At 37.0% G+C, this 16,233-nt stretch overlaps 1 protein-coding gene across 1 annotated transcript in view; it reads right to left on the bottom strand.

The window, feature by feature from the left end:
• The window catches only part of CUL4A (cullin 4A), a 33,980-nt gene that overhangs the window by 16,681 nt on the left and 1,066 nt on the right, over positions 1 to 16,233 (bottom strand). Inside the window, exons 3-9 of the mRNA XM_077781568.1 lie at positions 13,096 to 13,200; positions 10,948 to 11,016; positions 9,169 to 9,242; positions 7,664 to 7,826; positions 5,831 to 5,920; positions 5,268 to 5,350; positions 2,256 to 2,323 (exon numbers count right to left, since the gene is read on the bottom strand). Of these exons, the coding sequence (XP_077637694.1) occupies positions 2,256 to 2,323; positions 5,268 to 5,350; positions 5,831 to 5,920; positions 7,664 to 7,826; positions 9,169 to 9,242; positions 10,948 to 11,016; positions 13,096 to 13,200 (652 nt within the window). The remainder of the gene's footprint in view (positions 1 to 2,255; positions 2,324 to 5,267; positions 5,351 to 5,830; positions 5,921 to 7,663; positions 7,827 to 9,168; positions 9,243 to 10,947; positions 11,017 to 13,095; positions 13,201 to 16,233) is intronic.

Below are 16,233 nucleotides of genomic sequence, written 5' to 3' on the forward strand. Positions count from 1 at the left end.
TTAAATGTAAGACAACAGACTACACAATCCTGAATACAGGGTTTTAGTCCTCTCCTTTCATTAAACATGGAATGAAAATCCTGGAAATCACAGTATCATAGAAAGGCTTGGATTGGAAGATCATCTTGTTGCAATCCCTAGCTGTTGGCAGGGACACCTTCCACCAGACTAGGTTGCTCACATCCCCTTCCAATCTGACCTTGAACACTTTCAGGGATGGGGCATCCAAAGCTTCTCTGGGCAACATGTTCCAGTGACTCACCACCCTCATAGTAGAGAATTTCTTCCTAACATCTCATCTTATATCTCTCATCTTTTAGTTAAAATCATTCCTCCTTGACCCATCACTACCTGCCCCCTCTTTTTTATAAGCCCTCTTTAACCAGTACTCTTTAGAAGTACTGGAAGGTCATTGAGAAGTCTCCCAGGAGCCTTCTCTTTTCCATGCTGAATAACCCCAGCTCTCCTAATTAAAAAATGCCCATCCCATTCAAGCCTTACCTCCAACTCAGTTAAAGACACCAATACCCCACCTGCTTTATTATAACCTAGATCACAAAATACAGCCTTTCCTCTTTCCCTAACATGAGCTGTGTGACTGAAAAAATATGTAGTCACACATTTCACAAACGAAAAGGACATGCAGCGAAGTCCTCTGATAAAAGGTTTCACAGAGCTTCCAGAAAGCACTGCCATAGCCTTGGGAAAATCTACTGTACTCATAAAAAATTCTCACCACTAGATATGACCCCAGATATCTAGTCAACAACAGCAGCAGTTATACTAATGTAAGGAAAAAAAGGTTTCTTATACAGACCCTGCATTTGTAAGCTTTTTTATCCTGTATCAAACTGACTATTTCACATTCCTTGACTTAATGAAGAAAACCTACAAAAGGCAGCATCTTCTACTTGAACAGAATACAAAGATGTCATAAGCAAATTAAAATGTGCCCTAGATCAAACAAATACAGAAAATTAGGCAAGTCAAGTGATGATAGAAACTTTTTGTACTATTTTTTCCAGTAGGGACAGAATGCAAAACCTGACCCAACAATACTTGAGTCCTGAAGCACAGTAACCAGAAAGCTGGAAAAATGTAAAAATCTATCCATATTTATATGGATGGTTCATACACATTGTAAACCAAGAAAGTTCACTTCAAAACAAGACCACATACTTCCTCTGTTTAAGCCACTTGATAAACAAGCGTATCACTGGAAAAGTTACTTAATCATACTTGAATTAAAGAGAAAGCAAAATTGACACACATCAGCAAAATATAATTATTCTTACCTTCTGTTTATGAGTTTAATAATAGCTAAGATGAAGTGACCAAGCTTATTTCTATAAAAGCATTGAAAACAGTGATACAAGCTATTCCCAGGGTAGCTGAGATAAAATTGAGCATAAGTCACCTTTAAAAGGGATAAAGAAAAACATAGAAAGGGTATGTATAACATGAAAGTGTTAAACATGGATGTGAGGGAGCTTGAAGATAGCATACTACCAGGGACATGTTTTGCAACATAAAAGAAAACACAGATGTAAGGACAATTTGTTAGAAGATCTGAAACCTAAAATATGGCTACTGCAAGAGAAAGAAAAGATCACTTAAACTATTCAAAGATCAGGGAATATTGAACAGACCCACAAATTCAGTGAAAAAGGAGAGATTATAACTTAAGAGGAGCAAAGAAATGGCAATTTGAACACACTAATGTATGTATAAGGACTTCCTATGAAGGCTGCAGCTCTTACCTGAAACTGCCAGACAAAAGGCAAAGTACAGACAAAGGCATATGGAAGCTCACTGCTTCGAATGCTGCCAGTTACAGCAACTCACAATTCTTAAACTACACAATCACCAGAATATGTGAAACTATTGCACTTGAGCTGTGTGATTATCACATGAAAGAAGCTATAACAGTAATGCAGCTCTCATTTAGAAGTTTATATAATTCTAGGAAAGAAGCCGTTCCAAAGGTTTAATTCCTAAGCCCACTGCTGCAAGTTAAAGAAGATTTAGAGGCTTAGCAGCCTTTACAAATATGGAATTAGATTTTAGACATTTCTTTCCAAATATACCATTTACTTGTCACAGTGAGGGTAACAAGCACAGGATTGGCTTTCTGTGTCGGTGGAAGTTTTCCCCATGGCTAATATACCTCCTAAAGTAAAAGTTACGGAATTTATAGCTATTGCAGAGTATAAGATTCCATTGCTAATCAAAGATTAAATTATTTAAAAAAATACCTTTTTGCAAAATAGCTGATAAGTGTTCTCCTAGTAGCTGCTTCTCCACACAAGCAATCAGTGGTTTCCTGAATTATACAAGAAAAAATATTAGAAGCATTAGAATAAAGGAATTGCCTCCTGTCACAGTATATTTGCACATAATTTACATTATTTAAAAAACCCCAACCATTTTCTACTTAGAGTTTACAAATTAAGACAAAAACCATCACACGATATAACAATAAACTGTGCATGTAATTAAAAAATAAAAGTAAATTGATAATATGAAAATCCTTGCACAGTAGAAGTGAGAAGCTTACATTGCAGAAATCAATTAAAAAGCATAACTAGAAAAAAGTAATTGAATTCTGGAAACAAACAAGCAAACAGACTAAAAAGCCTCTGAGGGTTTGAACTTCAAAACAATACACCCTAGTTATGTTAAAAATTTAGCTTATTGTAAAATTTTCAGCTAATTGTGTTATGTACGTACACAAGCATAAATTGAACTAGAGCTACAGGATACAAACTTGCAAAAACTTCTAAATTTGTGCTTGAGTATACCCTCCTTTTTACATTTATACATTCCTTTTAGGCAGGACTGAAAAATAAAGGGAAGTTTTCCCTTGCATCTTTCATCTCCTAGAAGATAAAACAATTAATTAAGGCATAATTAATTCCAATGCTTAAACTTCTACCTTGCTTACAATGGAATGTAAGACCAACCATTTCTCTATGGGTTAAGTATTATAAAACTGGTTCTCAGAACCTTAATTGAGATTTCCTACAAGAGAGGTGCTCCACTTGGATTGATGGCAGCCTTTCCTGCAGGAGGATACACTTTTGCTAAAACAAAAGGATACCTTTGCTAACACACTCTTTCCTGAAACAGCCCATCAGTGACATGCCTGACCTTCCATACAACACACCAATTTAGGTCCTTCATTTGGAAAGGTTCAAAGAAAGAAGCAGGGATGATCAAAATATGCAGCAGCAGCCACAACAGAGACAACTGCACATCAAGACTCTTTGTTCTGAGAAAGAGATGACTTAGGGATACCATTAACAAGCAGGAAAGGGATGAAGGGAACTGACTGATCACTTTTTTCAGTGCATGAATTGGGGTCATCAGCAATTGTACTGGGTACCCGACTTAAAGGGAGGCACTTTATCACCTGTGGAAAGCTTTGCCAAAGCCTACCGAAGACAGAAAAGCTGATGTGAATCCCTAGCAGAGACTGTCAGAAAATACACTGAGCTGATAACAAGCTGACACCAGAAGAGTATCAGGCCATCACATACATTTCCTCTATTTGTTCCCTTTAGTGGTCATACGTGAACATGAAATACACTTTAGACAGACCCTTGTTTTTAACACACATGGCCATTTTTATGGTACTTTCCATATCCCCTGCCATTTCCAATTACTGCTATCTGCAGCTGCTGTCTGTTTCCAACAGCAGGAGTCAGGGTTGTGTGACATCCCATCCCTTGCCCAGGAAACCTATTATGAGTACAGGAGAAGGGACAGTTTGCCTACTTGAGGCCAAGAGGCAAAGCAGTACATCCTAGCAAGCAATCAAACAAAATGAGTATTTATCTTGGCTAAGGAAGGAGCCAGAAGGTACCTTTTGTATGACCTCTAGGTACCTTGGTCACCTACTGACTGACAAGGAAACACACTTAATCTGGTCAGCTGTCCAAAGCAGCACATACTGCTGGGCTGAAAGAATCTCTGTGGACTGCAACAACACACTTCCCAGGTGCTGTCTCAAGTATTTGGAATGATGTTTCCCATGATGCTTTTGTCCTACAAGTATGGTTTTCATCTCAAGATCAAGCCAGTTGCAAATAAATAGCATCCTCTTTCTTTTCAGGCACACACAGAGGAACAGTACGATCCCAGGAACACTCATGTGCTCTAATTTGAAGAACTGCTGTTCCTTAATGCAATGGAAGAAAATCAAGGTGAAGCCTTCTAAAAGTAGGTTTCTAAGCCTTTAACTAAGGGCAAGATTCAATGCAAGTACCTGATGTCTATCTAGATTGAAAATGTAATGGTATCAATCTATTTTTTTAACCTAAACAGTAAATAAATACATATGTTTGCTATAAAAACAGAAATAGTTCCATATACTTCAATGTGAGTGATTTCACTAGAAAACGCTAATCACCCTGCAATCAGCATTTACAGGAAGATCCAAGTTTAAATATGTGCCATGACACACAACACATGTGTATAGCTATACATCTATATAAAATGTCTGAAGAAAACAGCAAGTTAAAAAGATTATTTTTATTCAGTTATCCTTTTTGACACGCCAATGACATGCCAAAAAATGCTCTGGAAGACTAAAACCCAATAAATTTAATGTCACATTCTTAACTAAAGGAAAAAAGCAATGGCTTACTACAGGACAAATTCTATATGGATTTCTGTAGAGCGCCAGTTCCTGCAGGAACGTGTTGACCCAACAAAACACAAACTATTACCTAAAACCCAAGTGAAAAAAGGACAAGCTACCTCACACAGTACACTGGCAACAGCTGATGTACTGTTAAGCTCACATCTTGGACTGCTTAAAAATGACACTCATGTCTTCTGCCCTTCTCAGTTTTTTCAGGTCTTGTTTGGGTTTTTCTTTGTTTGTTTGTGGTTTTGCTAGTTTGGTTGGGTTTTTTCCTAATGAGTCTTCCCTTCCCTCAAGAGATCTGTGGTTAAAGATACTATCAGTGCATAAATGGCTAAAATCAGCTGTGGTTTTGAAAATGGAAAATTGAGTTCTTATACAATATTTTTTAACAGCAGTATACAGAATTATTATTTCTGAACAAATGTTTTCTTTCTTACTGAAAGTACTTTCATTTTACTTTTGATAAAACTGAAGTCTTTAAAAAAACAAGCTATTTCACAAGCACTCTCAACAAGATAATATCTGTAATATCTCAGTGTCTCTACAACCATAGATAATCATGCTGATTTATGAAGAATGCTTGACTTTCAATAAAAATGATAAAATTTGTACTCACTGTGTGCTGTGATCTAAATATGTTATAACTCTGTCTCCTTCTTCTTCCAAACGTTTATTAACATGGTGAAGATATTCTGGGACCTAACAAGACAAGAGAACGACCATTTCAGCTATAAAGGTATGAAAGGCAGCTAATCTTGTTTCATGACAACTAAACTACATTTTTAAAAGAGAACATGAATTGGAAAGGACTATTCCACCAGAATGTTGTTATGTAAAAATACATAGTATTTTTATTAATCAATGTTACTTCATAGTAAAGGTACTATAGTTCATAATGTGACTTTAGATACAAAAATGTCACTGTGTTACTACACTGTAGTGTTGTACTATCTATCACAGTAGTATCGACTGTATCTACCAAATTCCATTATAACCTGGGGTCTGCTCTCCCTGTTGATACAATACCCTGGTCCATATCAAAGCACATGTGTGTTTTGAATACTTGTGTGCCAGTAAATTTCACTGGACATTAATACACCATGGCACTACCAAAGTTCTTATGTAATCCCAGAGTTGATAAAACTAACATAAAAGCAATCATTTACCACATGTACCTACCTCTCTTTCCTGCATTAATCTTTGGCCTTCTGCAGCATATAAACAATTTGTCTCTTCTAGGAACCTCTGTTCAAATGATTCCTTGTAAACCTGGCTCAAGAAATCAATTTAGTTACTTACGTTAAGCTCACAGTAACAGTATCACATTTTGTTTGTCAGGTGTAAGACGGCAAGTAAAATTTTAAGGATGTGGACAACTGTGAGAGATGTCACTAACATTACATTAACAAATTCTCTCTTTGCCCACTGGTTTCACAAAGACTGATACCACAACTGACATCCCAGAGCAGCAATGGCTTGTTTTAGTCATCAGTTCTTGAACAGTCTAAATTAACAGGCTTATGTTTAAGGTACACAGCCCAACACCAGTACCCAACAGCACAGCAATGACATCCCATCCACCCAAAATCTAAACTCTCACTCATTTCTGTGGCAAAAAACCCCTCCAACTAGCACAAACCAGGTAATTCTCATCAGTAAAATATTAATATTCTCAGTAACACATCCACAGATCTGCCACGTTTTCTCTCAGTGGCCCAGGAAAACTGAATTATATCAAATAAGGTGAACTTTCTACAGGGAACAAGTAAGGCGTGCAAAAAAGGGCACCAATAACAATCAGATACAAAAAAACTTCTGCATAATGACTAATAGGTTATTATAGACATGAAATAAGTCAGAAAAAACAACTACATAAAAGTTCTAAAAGTCCAAGGAACTAGGGATTAATACATAAACAGAGGGAGAGTGGAAAAAAGAGAAAATTCCTTGAATGTGGTGGAAGAACAGAATAAAGTATTTTTACTAAAACATAGAGCTGTAAAACTCATTACATTCTGACCACTTTTTGTCTTTTAAGGACTCCTAGTTGAAGGTTCCCTGAACAACACAGGGGGGTTGGAGCTAGATGATCTTTAAGGCCCCTTCCAACCCAAACCATTCTATCACTTTCAAAAACTTTGTTTTTTCAATGGCTTCTGTCTCAAACAGACTAATTATTCTGGGATGATACAGGAAGCTACAGATTAAAGTCAAGAGGATTAACATGAAAGGCAGAAAACCAGGTAAGCTGCCTAAACTAAAAAGGGATTTTTTATGTAGTCTGCCTCTTCAAACTCCTCAAACCTTCAGCCAGTTGTGTAATGCTGTATTGCCACTCTGAAATGGAGCAACCAGCAACCAGCAACCAGCAACCAGGTTTTAGCAATGAAGGATAGCTCCAAAGTTTCATTGCACATCACATGAGGCTGCAACATTAACTCAAGGACAACCTATGTAGAAGCCAGAATAACAATTTTTCAGTCTCCTTGGTTACTTACTGTCTCTGCTCATGGAAAGTTCCAGTAAGCTGCAGCTTGACATGATCTATCTGAAAACCTTGGCTTTAATACAGCATCCCATTCTATCCTCAGCATTTCTAAGAAGTTGCCAGAGTTCCAGAGTTCTAGAGTGATGTTTTTCTGATAAAGACCCAAGATCTGGACTCCAAAAAGTGACACCTTTTTACAGTGACAGAGAGGGATTTTTCTGTTCCTACATTTAACTGGCACTAGGATGAGACAATGAGTGATTAAGACAGACAAAATACTGCACATATGAGAAGACTTGTAAATCTATTAAGATCTGAGGCCATTACCTCTGCTAAGGAAAACAGGCAAAGAGGTCTCATTTAAAAACAGTACAAGATTGCCCAAGGCAATTATACCAATGTAACAGCTAGATTTTACACACATTTACTAGATGAACAGGATAATTTTTGTACAAAACACAACTTAGTAAATCCACACTGTATTTCTAAACAAAGCTGTTACTAGTGAATTTGGCTGTACTCACCTGCAGATCTGAGAGCATGCTCAACAAACTCCGCAGCAAGCTTCTGTCCACAGCTTCACCATTTCGTTCTCGTTCGATCAGCAGGAGAATTCCATCAATAGTCTTGGTTTGAACTTGCTTGTCACTAATTATATGGTTTCTAAACAACTCTAGCCCCATATCCCTAGGTGAATATTGAAAATTAGTCACACTGTTGATTCTTTTGAAAAAATGTTTAAATTGTATAGTGTATATATTATACAGAAAAAATATATTAATGTGTGTGTACTCTTTTTGACACCGTGCTCTAACAAAATTGTAACCAGAATTATCCTAAAAATACCAGATCACATGCTACCACAGGCATACACTCCAGTGAAGAACTGTTACCAGACTGTCCAACTTTCCAATAAATAGACTAGAAGTTTTTCTGCTCATTAAAAAAAAAAAAAATCTGATAATATATCTTAACATAAAATTCCCTGGATCAGATATTCTATGTGTAATTTGTAAGTTTTGCTCAAAGCATGAATTCTTTGCATCTTTAGGATCTTATAGCCTCTATCAGATACTTGTTTCATTCTAAAGATAATGAGGAATGATGCCTCTATGCCACAAAGCAGCTAACTGTTAAATATTGAAAACTGAGAAATCCTAGATAGAACTTGTTACCTCTGACTTCTTCACATGCATCAGGATTTCAATACATGGAATTTTCCCAGTGGGAGAAAAGTAAGACAAAGTATGAACAGACCTCATCAACAATGTTTAGCAAAAAGAAAGAGTTGGAGGAAAACTGCTGAAACTGGGAACAAAAGATGTCCACTGGACAAGAGGCTGGAGAAAGATGGCAAGCTCTTTAGACAGCCTGAGGAACTCACAACAGCACAGCAGCCAGCCAGGCAGAGAAAATACATGCTCTTAGTTCAGTATGGTTTGTTTTTTTTTTTTTTTGGGAGGGTGCTGCAAAAATTTTTGGCCAAGCTTGGGTTTGTTTGCTTGGGCAATGATGTAAAATTCCCCTCAGGGGAGATGCTTTAAAGCAGAATGTCCAAAGATGTGACCATGGTTGGCTGAAAGTACAAAAGCATCATCAAGTGACCAGAGCTGGAAAGAATCTGCACCTTGTCACTGTATATGACTTACTTAAAAAAAAAACAGAGCAAGAAGTTGAATGTTGAATTTTGTAAAAACCAGGAGCACCTACAGTAATGCTGGGCCAGTGCTAAGGTGGAAGGCAGCAGTCAAGGGGAGGTTCCCACAGACTCAGCCTCACCCAGGCTCTGACAACAGCAGCTACACATAAACCTGTTCACAGACCTTCTTTTACCCTCACTTGACAGTGAATATTCTTGGGGAAGGAGGATACACACATATGCTGACACATGCATCTCCATAAAGTCACAAAAAATTTTAGAGATCTATTATATAGCTCAAATATAATGTGAAATTTATTTTCAATCTTTGCAGATGTAATAACACATCAACACTCAAAAGATTATAGGAATACTTACATGGATACCTACCATATGGAAGGAAGCACTGAATTCTGAAGCACATATGTACGATCCAAAAATAAGAAAATGCTTCTGATCATGATCTGAAATATATAAAGAAAATATTTTTCTCTTCACCTCCATGTGATATTTTAAATTATAACTTTGGAAAAACTACATCAGATACACACGTCATTTACTGATGTTGATATTTTAAATTTCTACGGTGACTTGTACAGCCATAGGTATGCAATTTATTGAAGTTAATACTATTACTTGGTGGTATTCCCAAGTACATTCAAGACAGTTTTCAAATTCATAACCATTAACTAAATAATTTTATTAGCTTGTTAGGAGTTTTATACCACTGATGCACACATCTATTCAAGCAGCACCTCCAATATAGTCAGTAAACACCCTGAAATAGCATGTTGCCATGTTTTCTTTAAAATAAAAAAAAAATCACAAAGGTTTAAGATGAGACAGTAATAAGCTGTGCAACAGATATTTTCATAGTAAAAGTTAGCTGTCAAAATTCATAAGAAAAGTAGATATACATTAAATCCAACAGCTGAAAGAGAGTATAAAAGTATATTCTCTCTTTTTTACATTAAAGAAGTGGGAGGAGGAGGTGCTTACTAGACTTTTACATTCAACATCCACTTTTAACTCGTAAGAAGGCTGCCCAACTCCCGGTTTAGCATTAGTGCAACTCCGGATGTCAGTAATTCACCCCCAGGCCAGATAGAGATTTCTATTCCCAGCTGTCCACCTACCCCTTCCCTAAAAGATTTCATTGCCTCTGAAGCAATTCTCAAGCTGACATAGCTTCTGGCCAAGAATATTAAAGTAAAGCAGCAGTAAGGCTGATTTTTTTTTTTCTTAAATACCAGAAGGGCTAACCCAGCACACAGGCAAGAAAGCCACTTGCTACAGGTTGTTGCTTGAAGGAAGAAAAAAAAAAAAAATGCTTAGAAGTAATTAAAGCAAACAGTGTTCACAGCAAATTCCATTTTATGAAAATACAGTTTCATACTAACTACATTTTCAAGGCAGTATCTTCAACTCTGTTTTAATTAGACTGCTGAATTCAAATAACACCTACAACCTTCTATTTCTAATTCAGATAAAAATCATATACCTCTGCCCAAACCTCACAGGAAAAGAAAGAACAGTGGATTTGAGGAATGGAAATAGAAATTCAACCATATGGGGCATCTGCAGGCAAAGCTAAGTGATAATGCAATAAAAACTCATTGTAAAATGTTAGTTTGGAATTGTAATGACGGCTTCTTAAAGGGACATTTTTCATAGAGGAGTTTTATCTGTAACATAAATCATTGTGGAGGTAGAAGACAAAAAAGGCAGATAAAAAGCAAGTTTCAGTTCTTTATCCTTTCTGTTTCTTAGCTTAGGATAATAAACTCTGTTTTGAAAAAAAATTCACAAGTTAGCCTAGTTCTTGAAGCCATCTAAAAGCAAAGACTCTCCAATTACTTAAAATTATAAACAGCAAACATCTTCAGCATTTCTTGGTTAGTTTTTTCTTTCCACCTAAAGAAAAAAAGGTGTCAATATATTTCTGAGTTTCTGATGTCCAATCCTTAAATGAACCTATGAAAGTCAGAGTTAACAGAACCTACATTTCAACAACAGAAGTTCCCTCAGCCAGCAAAGGGGAAAGTGAAAAGCAATGCTAAAACTTGGAGGAGGAGATGCAGTGCAGTCCCAAGCTAAAACTACAACAAACTAATTTTAGCCAGATTTCACACCTCAAGGATATGTACTCTGAACAAACATTCAACTTACCATTTGTCTGCAATGATCTTGCCAGCATTTATTTATCTTCTTTAAAAATAAAAGACTATCCAGAGAATCTGTACAGCATCCATTAAGGAAAACTAGTTTGCCAGTATCTTTAGAGGCCAGATTCTGGAGATGATCTTTGCCAGCCATTAGGCAAAGTTGTTCCATGGATATTCCAATGCTACTGTGCCTGCCAGGGATAAACCGTTAATTGCAGAGCTGCCCAGCACAGTGGCTGGCAGCTCTCCAGAAGGCCTCCCTGTGTTTTCAAGGAATAACACTCCCAGCTCTTCAGTAATACCATCTAGTGGCTGTACTGTGCAACCTTAATATAGATTTAAACAAGAAATCCCACCAACATCAAACACACGCTTGTCACCAACTGAGGTGAGAGGGATGGAGGTTATTTTGTTTATTTAATGAGTTCACACTGAGTACAACAGGAGTGACCCTAATCTCTTAAAAGCAGTCACAGTTCTAAATAATCCTCAACAAATCCAAACACCACTCTTTTCATACACATCTCCAGGTCACCCTAAGTAATCTACAGAGTTTTCTTCATTACACAACAGATCCAAATGCTCTTTACAAATAATGCAATTCTTATGTGTCTCACAAGTAAATCTAAATGAGACTATACCTTCCTCTCCCACACATTATCATAATTTCCAACTCATTCTGGCCAAATCTGATTAATCTGATCTCATGTCCTTCAGATACAAAGTGCTACACCTGGAAAATACTAAATTTTCAACTCTCCAATCCACCATCACCCTGTCAGGAGGGCAAGGTGAAAGCAAAATTTGAAAACATTAGTTCTAAAACATTTTTATAACATCATCTAAAGTCTGAAAAAGCAGGAATCCAAAAGGTGGTTGTACAGTGCTTTAAAGAAGACTAAGATTTGGTTCTCAAAGACCACATATGTTAAAGACTGCTGTACTAATGTGCCATATAGAAGCCAGATGTCATAAATGGGACTAAAAAAAAAACAAACCCAAAAAACCAAACCACCAACAAAAACCAAAACCACACAGCCCAAACCCATACTGGTGCTATGTACCATTAAAAACCCCAAATTATTCTGAGTGTAGGCACCTACCTGGGGAATGCAGTGAACCAAGAAACTGAGAGTCACAATCCAAAGCACATTTAAAGCATTCACCTGGAAAGGAGGTTTGTTCTGGGCCCTGGTCCCTTGTTTCTTTCTACTTTATCCTATCTTTTCTACTTTATTCTATCATTTTCTGCTAAAAAAATCCATAGAGAGCTGGGAAACAATGCCAGCACTACAGTGGCGTATTATCTGCTCAATATGGCACCCGCCATCCATCATCTGTTGGCTAAGGCATTTTCTAGGAATCTGTGGACAGCAAGGTGGACACAGACTATTCATCTGCTGCTCCAGCAAGTGCAAGCCCATGGCTATTATACAAAAGACAACTATGATATAAAGCACCTTTGCAGCACACAAAACTTGACTGGATTCAGGAAACAGGGCTGGCTACAGCCAGGTGTCCACAAAAGATCTACAGGCACTTCTGTGACCCATTCAGCCAGAAGAAAACTCCAGCAATGTAACTTCAGTAAACCATCAGGAAATTTACCATAAAACTTCATCCTTCAATGCATCCCAAGACAGCCAAATGATCTCTCAAACTTCAAGCTCTCTTCCAAGAACCTCCCAAGGTACACATAAGAAGGCTTGTTGAATGCCTCTGTGATACATCACTGTTGACCAGTAGTTATTTTTGGTCAAACAGGTGCACTAAGTTTGAAAACTTTTTTACTGTTGTTGATAATCACTGATTTTTTTTTAAGCTTTTGATGCCATAAGCATCCCAACTACTCACCTGTCACAGAAATTCATACCTGCTGAGAAATCTCATAATGCTATTGACATTTTCTAGATTTAGTGTAAAATTTGCATCCTTATTAAAAAAAGTAAATTCTTACTAGGATGCTACACATCAATACACAAAAATTATCCACCCAAATGACTAAAGTTGCTTATGATTGATAGAAAAACATGTAAGCAGTCAAAGAACTTCTAACACATTGACAATTACTGGTGCATTTTTTGCAAAGTCTTGTTTAAAAAAAATTATTTAAACTAACCATTCTAACACTTCTGTGCATGACAAAAGGATATTCTCTAAACTGAAGGATTTGTGCTTTCACATGTTCTTCACAGACTTGTCGCAGCTGTTTGTACAGTGTAGCAGAGACTTTGTAGGAACAGAGATTTTCAACAGCCTAAAAACCAAAAAAGGATTATGAATGAGACAAAAAAAGAACCTAAATTTTTGCGTCTATGTAATTAAGGCTGACCAAAAAAAAAAAAAAAAAAATCAGTGTTATATGTTCAAGCTGTGCATAAAACCAAAACATCGAAACAAAGTTATGTCAAAAAATTAAGACTTCAGGAATCCTTCCTGATTTTGGTCCCCTCTTATTCTGCTGGATTTTGTGTCACATACAAGATCTATTGTTAAACACTACCAGAATTCTGCCTCCTTCAGTACTGCTCAGCAGTAGAACTCCTCCAGAAAGTCCATTTTGTGCACCCTTCAGTATGTACACAAGTGCTTTTTTGGGGCAGGAACACAACCATAACAAATATTTTAATTTCTTTATAACTCTAAGTTAGACATTTCAACTAGTCTGTCTAAATGGTGAATGAGTATAGCTACTTTCCTGTCTTTTTATCAACTTATTTCTTCCTAAGTATTTCCACTGATTCACACACTCATGCTAAGGTACATAAACTGAGGGGGAAAAATGATTGAGAAAAACCCCAAACTATAACAAAATCCCCATAACCAACCCCACACTAACATTACATAAAGACTTGAACTTATTTATTGGGAGTTCATAGGATTTAGCTGAGTATTTATCCTCAGTTAACTAAGGAGGCCAATTCTGCCCAAAACCAAGTGTTCTGGTGGTCACTATATTAGTATCAATTGCTGTTATATTATGAGGCAATGTTGCACAGGACTCTGCTAAGGATTTAAAGCACTGTGTCACCTGGGCAACTAAAACTGGCCCAAGAATGTTCTCCTCTGCTCCAGAAGATTCTAACTTGCCTAATCTAATTTTATTTAAATGTATATTAAAATGGCCTCCACAATTTTGATACAACATTAAAGCATGCAAACAAACAAAAGTATAACACAGTGCCTATAATATTTTTCATTCTGTCTTAAGGTAAGTAAAATGATAACTTGCAACAAACAGTATTCAGTCACTTTGCAGATAATGTTACAGCCATTCCTATCCACCCATCCAACTATAAATCTGGTCAGGACTCTCATAATTTCTTCCTTCATTGCTCTACTGTATTTCCTTTGCCACTAAACTGTCCTGTTCTATGCCCTCCAGAAGGGCAGTACTGCACCACTTCACGTTATTTAAGACCTCGCTGCAAAGGTAATTTTCTTTTTCCATTATTTTTATCACTCACTCTTCATTCTGCAATTCTTTGTACTGCCCCACTTTCTCTATCCCAGCAAGTGTAAGCTACTTCTATCAAAATCTGTGCAATCTACCACCAATCCCAGACATCATTTCTATTTTAGTCACAAAAAACTGGCTGCCACCCTCCCATCGCTCACTGACTACATTTCTGCCAAGCACCTCCACGCCTGATTCCATGCTGCCTCTAATGCCTGGAAAGGAGTATCCTTCAGGCTTCCCACACAGCCTCATCACTGTTCTTCAGTTTCTTCTCAGCCACTGTGCCAAATTAAATAAATAAATCAGAAGGTTCAACTGTAGGCTGGTACACCAACCCACTGAGTGCACTGAACTCTAGAAGGCCTCTCACTTCCCCCTATAATGTCAGATAAAGACTCAAAAAAACCCCAAAAACCACCACAAAGGCCTGATAGTAAGAACTGATGCAGCCAGAGATATTTTCCCTTGCGGATGACTCGATGCTCACCAACAGGCAGTTAAAATGATCTGTAAATACAGATCAGGTTTCCAATGGATGCTGAACCTCATCTTTTATTCCTCTGGCAGGACAGTAAAACCTGTCTATGCAGAGGCACACCGAGCATCACCACCCACTGTGCAGAAATCTTCCCGATTTGCTGTGCTAAGGATTATTTGACCAGCCTTGCACAGTTTTTACAAATAAGCAAACAAAGAGAAAAAGCAAGAAGTACAGTTCTCCCTTCACAGTTTATCTGAAATATCTCTCCTCTTCTGCCAAAACTCAAGCACGTTCCCTAGTGATTTCATAGACATATTACTATAATCTCATTTCTGATCCTCTGAAAACAAGTTAGGTAACACTCAAAGCATCTGTGGGCTGGTTTTTGGTTTTTTTTTTTTTGTTTTTTTTTTTTTTTTGCTAGACATGAAAAAGCAGTTGTTTTCAAATGCCAAATTTAAAACAATAAAAGGCATTATGTCATTCAAACTTTGCAAATCTGTGATTATTAATAGATATATTATAGTCAAGTTTTATATTTAAAGGGAATAATTATTTTAAGCTAATACACATTTACATAATCAGCTATTTTAGACCTATATATTACATACCCTAACTAAAGGGGTAAGTATAGCCAGTTCTGAAACCCATTCTGATCTTTTTGAACAGGGACCCAGTATGGACTACTGGCATTCTCCTCCCTCACAGTCCACCCTTTGCACCTCAACTAAACATTTAGAAAATTTTAGGAGTGCATAATAATATTTTCAGTCCTGGACCGGCAAGGACATTAACCTGCAGATCAAACACTGCACCCACGGAAAAGTCATAATGAACTTATGTTATATAGCACAATTTAGTGCATCAGTACTCTTTTATAGCATGCTCTTTCTAGAAAGCTGCTACTTCAGCTAAATACCTCAAAGCACATACATCTGAAATAACATAGAACTAAACCACATATAACTGGAGAAAGTAAAGAAATGGCTTAGGAGTCCATCTCTTTTAACCTCCCTAGCCTCTGCTCCAGTAGTGCAGGTGTTCCAGAAATGCTTTTTCATCACTTGAACCAAAAAACTAAGATCTTGATTTTTATGAAAATGTAACAGTAATCTGAAATGTGGATAAAGTGACAATTTGTTGCCTGCTCAATCAAGATTGCTTTTTAATTCCCCAAAAGGTATACAAGTGTAATATTATAATGCAATAATAACAAATACTTCAACATTACTATTTACAAGAGACCAGAGCACGCACGAAAATAATTCATAACCCTGTTAGAGTAACATCCTGTTTTCAGCATGCTGAGTGGGCAGAGTATTGAAGATACTAAGACTTAGATCTCAGCC

This window comes from Lonchura striata, chromosome 2 (genome assembly GCF_046129695.1).
Source record: "Lonchura striata isolate bLonStr1 chromosome 2, bLonStr1.mat, whole genome shotgun sequence".
Taxonomy (NCBI): domain Eukaryota; kingdom Metazoa; phylum Chordata; class Aves; order Passeriformes; family Estrildidae; genus Lonchura; species Lonchura striata.